This window comes from Mesitornis unicolor, unplaced genomic scaffold (genome assembly GCF_000695765.1).
Source record: "Mesitornis unicolor isolate BGI_N332 unplaced genomic scaffold, ASM69576v1 scaffold2721, whole genome shotgun sequence".
NCBI lineage: Eukaryota > Metazoa > Chordata > Aves > Mesitornithiformes > Mesitornithidae > Mesitornis > Mesitornis unicolor.
In genome coordinates this window covers 32,739-42,747 of record NW_010165615.1, presented here as the reverse complement: position 1 = coordinate 42,747, position 10,009 = coordinate 32,739, and the positions used below count along the sequence as shown (strand labels likewise).

General features: G+C 43.8%; 1 protein-coding gene across 1 annotated transcript in view; it reads left to right on the top strand.

Moving 5' to 3' along the window:
- Positions 1–10,009, top strand: part of UMODL1 (uromodulin-like 1) — a gene marked incomplete at its 3' end in the record, with an annotated part of 49,677 nt that overhangs the window by 7,986 nt on the left and 31,682 nt on the right. The window contains 4 exon segments of the mRNA XM_010194676.1: positions 4,779–4,940; positions 5,343–5,449; positions 7,772–7,964; positions 9,589–9,720. Coding sequence (XP_010192978.1) covers positions 4,779–4,940; positions 5,343–5,449; positions 7,772–7,964; positions 9,589–9,720 — 594 coding nt within the window.

Genomic DNA, 10,009 nt, shown 5'->3' with positions numbered 1-10,009 from the left:
AACAGGGAATTATTTGTCATCTCTTGAGGTGAATCCTGGGGCGATTCACGGACAGCAATTTGTCTTCACGAAGCCTGTGGGAAAGGAGGGAGGTTCTCTGCCTTTCACAGCTGGGCAGCTGAGCTGCAGAGATACTGAGATCTAACCATTTTGTGTGCTCATTCTCACACACTATCACTGCACAAGGTTGCAGTTTTAATTTTTTTTTGCTAATTTATCTTTATTTTCATTTTCAGAGCTCTTAGTGCTTCTTTTAACAACTTGCACGCTTGGAGTGCAGAGTCTTGTGTCCTTGATGGTGACTGTGAGCAGTCTCTTGATTGCCAAGCAGGTCCCAGAAAGACATGGGCCAGCAGTGTCACTGGTGGCATGCAGGCAGTGTTGCAGCATCCCTTCAGTGTGGGAAGGGGGGACCTCACCCTGTAGCAGATACCTTGTGGTTTGGGTCCCTTGTGTGCTCCCAGCAGCTGCAGAAATGGGATTACGGGTGTTGGAGGGTACATCCCTGCCTATTCCCCGTGGTTTCTGCGTACAGGCCTCCTGTCTGGGAATTGTCTCGTGCCTTTTTGAGTCCACTGAAGCCATCAGCCTCTGCACCCTCCTGTGCTTGCGTAAGTTCACTGCACCCTTCTGAAACTGCAGAAGTTCACTCTGGTTTGGGTAAAGAAGTGCATATTTTACCCATTTATTTACTGTGAGCTGTGGTGAATATCAGCTCTGCTTTTGGGATATTGTAAACCTTGATCACATGCCTCTCAGCCTTTTCCTCTCTGCAGCAAAAAGTCCCAGCCATTTTAGTAGTCTATCCTTGAAAGTTATCTGCTCTGTTCAGTTACTCATCCTGTGCCTTTCCCAGTTGCATTAACCCTGAGGGGAGCAGGAGTACCCAAAGTCACATCTGAGGTGTAGGGGTCACCATCATGGGCTTCTGCCAGATTTCCATTGATGGCTGATGCAAGTGCTGATAGGCAGAGTGTGGCCATGTCGTGGTGCTGCCAGCAGGATGAACCTATTGGAGACAGCAGTGACCAAATTTCATTAAGTTTATTCTGAGCATGCAGATTGTTTTCGTGTTTTGAAGGCCGTGTTCCCCTATCATTCAACAGCTGCGTCCTTGCTGAATTTCAGCCCGTGGCTCCTGAATACATTCTAGTGAATAATATGGCTTTTCATAGGGAAGAGTGTTAAATATTTGTCGGATGCTGAACCAGCACATCCCAGTGCTGCTCTCCATCCTGATTAACACCTAGACAGGTAGTCGGGATGGAAAACATCCATCTGAGCAGGTAAAGTCTAGCAATGCTCAAAGACCCCAAAAATAGGGTCGTATGATGAAAACTGCCCGTCTTACTTTGTAACAGTCTTTGCCAGGAACTCTTTCTATAATATCAGAGATTTGTCTCTACCTTCTGATACCTGAGACAAATGCAGGGTTTTGGTCCCTGGCTTTGCCACATGCTCTGGATGCAACCTGGCCCCTTCAGGTTGAAGGAGGGTGAGGAAGAAGGTTATGGCTGAGTTAATGGTGTCTCTCAGCATCTGCCTCCTGGGAGATCCTCCAATCCTGTGGTCACAGCAGACCCAGTGACTCACCTGCGGGCAGGCTGGTAGCTGAGTTTTTGTTGCTAAGCACTGGGTGCTGCATTTCTGCTTCTGTACGTTTATGCAAATAATGGAGGAGAAAAGCCTATACTTTATCTGGTTGTCAGGGGAGTTGGCTGGCTTGCTCCCCAGTCCTGGCAGTGTTGCTTGGTAGGTGGCTGTCCCCAAGATGATTGAAGTGGAGAGTGTAAATTGAATTTTCAAAGTGCATCTGGTACAATTAGGCAGAAATGTGATGTGAACCCATCTCTGTTTCCGCTGATGCGAAAATGATGACCTTTTGATTTTAGATAAATGGCTAGTGTGGCACTCAGCCAGGATTCAAGAGCATTTTCTGAGACTACATGTGACTTATTAAGTCTTTTAAACCACAGTTAAACATGGCAGAAAAAAAGACCCAAATGGGAAAAAAAAATGCCTTGAACCTCAAACCTGCTTAAACTGCACCTGAATCTCAGAGCTGAAGGGGTTTACATGCTTGAGTCCAGCTTACCAATATCCACCTGATTTGAACAGCAAGAAGTACTGGTGATGTACTAACACAGGGAAATCCCTTGGTGCTCATGTCTGTACAGGCTCCTGCTGTGAGAAGCTGCTTTGCATCATTGCGTGGGAGGCTGGGACGGAACAATTGCATGAAACTGGGAATGTGTGGGACACTCATCTGAGGGCAACTGAGGCTGTATCACACCTTATTGTGGCTTTAGACTAGAAAACAGGAGGAGGCTTACTAGCAATAGGGCCCATTTGGGGAAATGGCCTATACTGCCAGCCCCAGAGCCAGGAGCGGAGGTTCCTGGTCCATGCTGGGGAGCAGAATATAACTACTGGGACTTGCTGGACAAAGAAGTAACTTGAGTAAGATTGCACAGGTTTGATTTTTTTTTTCATCTCCCTCCCACTAAAAACCTAGGCCTATGACTCAAAATGAACTTTGGAGGCAGAACTGGGCCTGGGTAAACTAAGGAGGGCAAGGGCCCTTGGTTTGCAGGCATGAAGGGGCCCACACCAGGCTGCATTAGATAGCAGGACAAATCCTGCCCTCTGTAGAGCAGTCACCCATTCACTGGGGTTGGGAGAGGGGATAGAGTTTCCTAATTTGCTGCTCAGAGCTCTTGTAGGTCTAACACCAACTCTACTTGAAAGATGCTCAAGCATCTGTTAAAGCATGCACTCATTGACTGCATGCATGGGAAGTATATACACACAGTGTAACAAATATGATATATAACAGTGAGGGAATGTGCTGTACCAAGTATTCTGCATACAAATTTTTAAAAATACACAGGCAAGTAGCTTGCATGCTGCTGAAAGGTCTCAACTCAGAGTCTTCCAGGTTCTCCAGCTTGTGGGTTTTGGCAGGTTTTTCAGTGGAGGTACAAACTTTCATCGTTAAATTATGCATACTTTTCTTAATTACCTTCCAGAGACCCTTGATGATCATACTGTGCCCCTCCCAAGAGGCACAGATGGTAGTCTTAAAACTGGTCTTAACAGTCTCTTTCTTTATGCAAATGTGACTGTTTGTCCAGTTGTAGAAGTGGCTGAAAATTGTACATGTTGTTGTATTTTGAGCTCAGATTGTACGTTGAGCTGGAGATTTGGAGTACTAAAAATGGGATCTGTTATGGAGTGTGCTAAAAAGCTGAGGCTCTCTGCTTGCAATAGCCTCTGGTCTTCCATGAACTAGCAGAGAGGGGACCTGGAATGTGTGTGTGACAAGTTACATAGATTTGATTAATCAAGATCCTTTGTGTGTTTAAGAAAGTTCTTTTGCCGAGGCCAAAAGTCCTACATTCAATATTCCCTTCTGCTTCTCAGAAACCTCAGATTTACTATTATTCAAAGCCTTGGCATAACAGAAATTGTAAACCACAGAAATGACAGTTCATGACATATTTGTAGTTTGGTATGGAACTTCCATTTGCTATGGGTTTTATTATGTCGAATGTGGATGTCACAGAATCACAGAATGGTTTGGGTTGGAAGGAACCTTAAAGCTCATCCAGTCCAACCCCCTGCCATGGGCAGGGACACCTCCCACCAGACCAGGCTGCCCAAAGCCCTGTCCAACCTGGCCTTGAACACTTCCAGGGAGGGGACATCCACAACTTCCCTGGGCAACCTGTGTCAGTGTCTCACCACCCTCACAGCAAAGAATTTCTTCCTAATGTCTAATCGAAATCTGCCTCCTTCCAGTTTAAAGTCATAATCCCTTGTACTATCACTATTGTAAGAATAATTTTCGTTTTTATCCTGGGTGCCTTTCATTAATTGTCCAGTAATGGATCTCGAGTTTGTAGGACCAAAAAACCTGTAGGTGCAAAACGAATGGAAAGGAGAAATCTTTTCATTTGATTGGAAAAAACAGAGCTGAACATTACTTGGAGCTATGTTTGAGAGCATGAGTGAAAGTAATGTTTGTAGAGTTTAGGAATATTTTCTCCTTTCCTCCAGAGAAGAGTATGTGCTGGCATTGAGCCAGGACCAGGGTCTGCCCTTGGTTTGGGAAGCAGTAACTTTCTGCCTTCGCTGCCCTCTCTGCAGGGCTGCCTGGTGTGGGCTAGCGACCTCCTAGGGTGGCTGACTAGCTGATGTGCGGTGGGGGGTGCCAGCCTGAGGACCACAGGCTCAGTTCTGCTCTCACTCGCCTCTGTGTAACCCATTTAACTGCACCTGAGAATTGTCTCTGCTCTCATGTAACATCTTCAATTACTGTAACTAAAGATTAACTTTGTTGCAACAAAAGGTTAAATGAAAAATCCGAGTTTCTAGCTTAGACATTACCTCGCTCCTTTGATCATTATATATGATTTGGATTAGTCATAGCTGACATCAGGCACTTTTTCTTTTATGCAGTGCTCCAATGTCTCCATATTTAGAAACTATCTATCTATCTATCTATCTATCTATCTATCTATCCATATTTATTAATGGAAAATTATAAATTCAAAATTTCTGTAACAGAAATGTCATAAACAAGAGAAAAATCTGAGAAAATTTACAGTCTTGAAATGAAATAATGGTATTTTAGGCTGCTATTTTCTCCCCATGAAAACCTGAGAACAGACGCACTTCTAAAGTGAGGAGGAGGTGTTTGCTGTAAATTAAATAACACAATTTTATGGAAACAATTTTCTTTATTTTTGTCCTCAGAAATGTTTTTTTTTACTTAGCACTCAACAGATCCAATGTATTTGCCTCAAGACCTGGTATTTGTCCAATGGAGAATATGGAGACATCTGATTATCCTTGCACGTTCGATACTGAATGTCCAGGGCTTAAAAAATGCTGCAACTCATCCAAGGGAGCAGGCTGTGTGGATCCAATGCCAGAGGGTATGTTATTGATAAATTCAAGACTGCTTCTAGTAAAAATATGCTTAGATTTTCCTTCTGAGGGTGGGAGTGAGCAGGAAAAATGTTACCATAACTCTTCATAAAACAAATACGTGACTCTACTTTGGATCAGTCTCAGGATACTCAGTTTTAGTATTGCTCCTATGAGTGCTGAACTGTGAGTGCTACAGATCCAGTGGACCTTGCTCAGCTTCTTCTCCTTTGCTGGTGCTGCTGCCTGTGACGTATGGCAAAGGAGGCCGTAGCTGATTGTTGTATATGGACACTTCATATTTGCAAAGTAAAAGCTTGGTTTGATTCTTCAGAGCCTTCCTATAGCTCTGCCACTTTCTGTAGCATCAGACCTGAGATAACCTGGCTCTTTTATTTTGTATGCTTCAGGAGGAACATTCTGATACAACATAACAGTGCTTGTGAAAATAGATTTTAATGAATTAATCAGAGTCGATTTCCACCTTCTGAATCATTCACGCCTTTTGCACTCCATGGTATGTACAAACACGAACACTCCCATCTGTTGCTCGTTGTGTCCACATTTCTGTTAGTAACCAACACTTGCTCCAGCCCGGGAAGGATCTCATGGTCCTCTATGCTGGACATAACCTTGCCAGCCAGTTGCTCCCCAGTTCTGCCAGATTTCTTTTTTTGCCCTAATTTGTCTCTAATCAGTGAATGCCAGCCTCATCCTCAAGGAGATCAAGTAATATTGATTTATCAGCTTCCTTAGGAAGTTTTTCAGGTCTCTTCCAAGGGCAATTTAGAGACATTCTGAAACATAGGAATTTTTTCCTGCTTAAGCATAAACTTGCTCCAAGTCTGTCTTTGTACAGTTTGGGGTCTATGACTATCTGGGTCTAGATTGCAAGACGTGGGTGTTGCTTCTGCTGTAGGACCAGAGCTCTGTCCCGTGCATGGATTAGCAGTGGCATTGGCAACAAGGTGTGCACGGCCGTGCGACAGCAGCATGGCTTGCCTCTCCCTGTCCCTGACACATCAGGTAGGAGGAGTCCGAGTCAAACAAGAAAAACACAGCCCTAGCAGAGGTGTGAGGCACACTTCCAAAAAGGAGGGTCTGCAGGAAGAACCAGGCTACAAACAAGGCTCAGACAGGGGGGCTCACCCTGTCCTCTAGAGGGTGTTTAGGAAATGAATTGATGAACTAAGATGAAGACCCTTCACGCCATAATCCTGAAGCATTTCCCTAGTACACATCACCAAGTTTGGATGCAGTTTTTAAAAAGGACCCAAGAAGGCAGTTCCTTATTTCCCTCCATTTTTACTTCTACTCGTCCCCAGTTTCCAGCTGGGAGTGGACTAGTAGCAAAGGAAACCCTTCTTCCATCATCAGCTAGCACTAATGGGCAGAATAGAAGGTAGCAGTAGCATGGAAATGTTGCATGATTTTACTACTTCCTCCTACCTGAATTCACCTTTCTCATGTCCTAAAAATGTGAGAAACCCTGATCCTGTCACTGAAAAGGAATATAACGCAGTGATCTGCTCAAACTTTCATATCTTGGTTTAAAGCAAGATATAACAAGTCAAACACTCAAAAAATAGGAACTATAAACTGAAGCTTTGCAACTCAGAGGAATGTTTTCCAGACCCTGTCTGCCCCACTGACTCCTAATGCTCAGCCCACCACTGTTTCCCTTCTCTGATTCCTGACTCACAGTTGTGATAACTTGGTCATTCCTGGGGTCTCTCTGTGGCTCTTAGTCCCAGCCTTCTTGCTCAGTCCGTTGCTTTTTTTCTTTCTATTCCCTTTGCCAGCAGTCTTTTTAATTTCTTGAAGTAAGAAGTGTTGGACAGCTTTATTACAGATGTGCTGTAATAGCATGTCTAAAGTGTATTAAGTCTATTAAGATTTTGGTGGTTAAGCATTACAAGCCAAAGACACTTCTCCTGTATTTTCCTGGATTGCACTCTCCTGCCTAAGCATTTGAGATCTGGCATGCAGCTCCACACCTCCCTTTGCTTGCCATTACAATGCTGTAACTCTGTTGTGAAATGTGATAAGGAGAGCTCACCTTGCATAAATACAGACCTAAATGTTGCCACTTTGCTATGGTTTCTGAGTTAGCGCTTTCTATATTCAGATTATGTTGATAATAACTGTATAGTTTACACCTTATTTGCACGCAGTTGTGCTGATAAAGGAGCAAGATACTGAAGTGTTTGTTCCCCTGTGTCCTGGTTTAGTGTGACAGAATCCTAGAGTCAGTTTTTCTGTTGAGAAAAACTGCGATATTGTAAGGACTACAACACTCTATTTCATGGGAGCAAAGTTGGTAAAAACTTTGTTACAGGTTTCCACTAGTATTGGTATGCAGGTTACCATAGTGTTCAAGGTCTTCAGCAGTCTTGATATAAACAGGTGCAGAGGCTGGTGGTAGCAGAAACCTAAGGGAGTCGACCCCAAGGCGTCCCCTGGCCAACCAGTTAATACTATTCATACCATAAACATGTCATTCACTATAAATTGGGGAGTTTGCTGGGGATGATCTTTGTCTTCCTCTCCCTCCTGCTCCCTGTTCTGTGGCTGACAGCTTGAGAGGGATTTGTTTACTGTCCTCACCCTGAGACCTACTCCACCACAGTACTGTCTGAGTATAACTGTGTGTATTTTATATTACAACTGTTAATTAATACTAGTTCATTATTATTTAATTTTATTATTATTATTTTCCTAAATATCTTTCTATTTCAACCCACGAATCTCCTTTCCTTTTCCTGACCCCTGTACCTGAGGGGAGAGGAGGCATCAGGTGACAGAGCAACTGTATAAACCATGACACCCTGTTTTCCAGATTACCAGTGCATTACAGCCCTTGAACACCTCTGTGTACCATATCCAGAGTAACCGTGCAGAAGTATACGCTGAGACAGTGGCTTCTCAGGTTCTCGTTGAACTGTACCAACCAGATCCACTAGCAGAGGTTTCTTCTTCCTTGAAGGACATTGTGAAGCGCGCGTATGAAGTGATTGACACAGAAGTGCAAGGTTAATTACTATAATCCTGTTATGGGGGGTAGCTTTTTCAGGGGGTTTCACCTCTCTTCACTCAGAATTTTATCTCCATGACTATCAATTTGCTTTCAAAAATACAGTCTGAACTTTGTAAATATGGCCCTAAGCTATCCATTGTAGAATGAGGAGTTGTAGTTAGCTAATAATCATTTTGGAGCGTATAGTTTGGAGGGGAGTATTGCTACTTCCTTAATTAAATTTATCTTCTCACAGCATAGCCCAGCTTCATATGTAAAGGCAAAGGTATTCAGATTTGTAGCACAATCATTATTTGTATCAAACAGGCTCTTAAAATAAGTGTTTTCTTGGGAAGCAGAGTATCACATAATCACAGAATCACAGAATCACTCGGTTGGAAAAGACCTCCGAGATCATCATGTCCAACCGTTCCTGTCTACCCACTGAACCATATCCCTAAGTACCTCGTCTACCCACTCTTTAAATGCATCCAGGGATGGTGACTCCACCACCTCCCTGGGCAGCCTGTTCCAGCCTCTGACAACCCTCTCAGTAAAGAACTTCCTCCTTATCTCTAACCTGAACCTCCCTTGGCACAGCTTGGTGCCATTTCCCCTTGTTCTATCCTCCATCACCTGGGAGAAGAGACCAGCACCCACCTCTCTACAACCTCCCTTTAGGTAGTTGTAGGTGGTGATGAGGTCTCCCCTCAGTCTTCTCTTCTCCAGGCTAAACAACCCCTGTTCCCTCAGCCGGTCCTCATAAGGCCTGTTCTCCAGACCCCTCACCATCCCTGTGGCTCTTCTCTGAACATGCTCCAGAATCTCAACATCTTTCTTATAGTGAGGGGCCCAGAACTGAACACAGTACTCGAGGTGCGGCCTCACCAGTGCCGAGTACAGGGGGATAATCACCTCCCTGGACCTGCTGTTCACACAGTTTTTAATACAGGCCAAGATGCCATTGGCTTTTCTGGCCACGTGGGCACAGTGCTGGCTCATGTTAAGTCGACTGTCAACCAACACCCCCAGGTCCTTCTCCTCCAGGCAGAGTATATCTGCTTTTATGTGTTACTACCAGAAGCTTGCATGAAACAAGGAGTATTTATAGTCTGTTGATTATTATACTGTATTATTTTCTACTTTTAAAATGATAGGTAAATATTTAAATAAGTTAGGTTTAAATTATTTCAATCTACTTATTACTGTGTAGTAATCTGAATATTTTCACTTCTGAAATGCATCCCATAAGCATTATTTTCATCACTTCTTATTCTGTGTTTACTTTTGAAATGTCAGTCCAACTTTCAGTGAAATCAGTGGGTAGATCTCCTTACCATGCTGCTGATGTCTCTTGGGTTTGGATGACACCCTGGAACCGTAAGCAAGAGCTGCCACTAATTGTCATCTTATTCCAAAGAACTGGAGTAAAAAATGGTAGGGTTATAACTTAATAGGGGTTAGTTTCGGGGAAAGGCAGCTTTTTGCTTTCATTGCACCTGTATACATCCAGAATTGCTTCAGCAAGCTGACTAGAGATTTACACCGAATTTATAATATCCAGAGCCTGCTCTACACCAATTGCAGATCAGTCTTGATGCTGCTATCAATACCTGTTCAAGGTGTGTTCTTCTTCTTAGATGTCAATGAATGCTCCTACACTGAATTCAACACTTGTCCTGAGAAAAACACTTGCATAAATCTGGAGGGTTATTACAGCTGTCAGGAACATGCAGATGTGGAACCTCACCAGCTGAGCACAGGAAAGGAAGGTAGGAAATGTGGGTCTCACCTTGGCAAATACGGAGAACATTTCTGCAGGACTTGTGGTCTATTGCAGGACTTACTGCAAGGCAAAGATTCTGGAACATGCAGTGCCCCTTCTCCTCCTGCTGGGAGAAGATGCCACATAAGCCAACTGTTAGCTATTTCTGATTGAAATGCACTGTATTTATTTCACAGTACCTGTCTGTCTCTCCTATCTCTACCCTCAGCTGCCCTCTCTCACCCGCCAAACCCTCTAGCTTCAGACCCTGACTGCTTCTCTGCGTGTCAGTACAC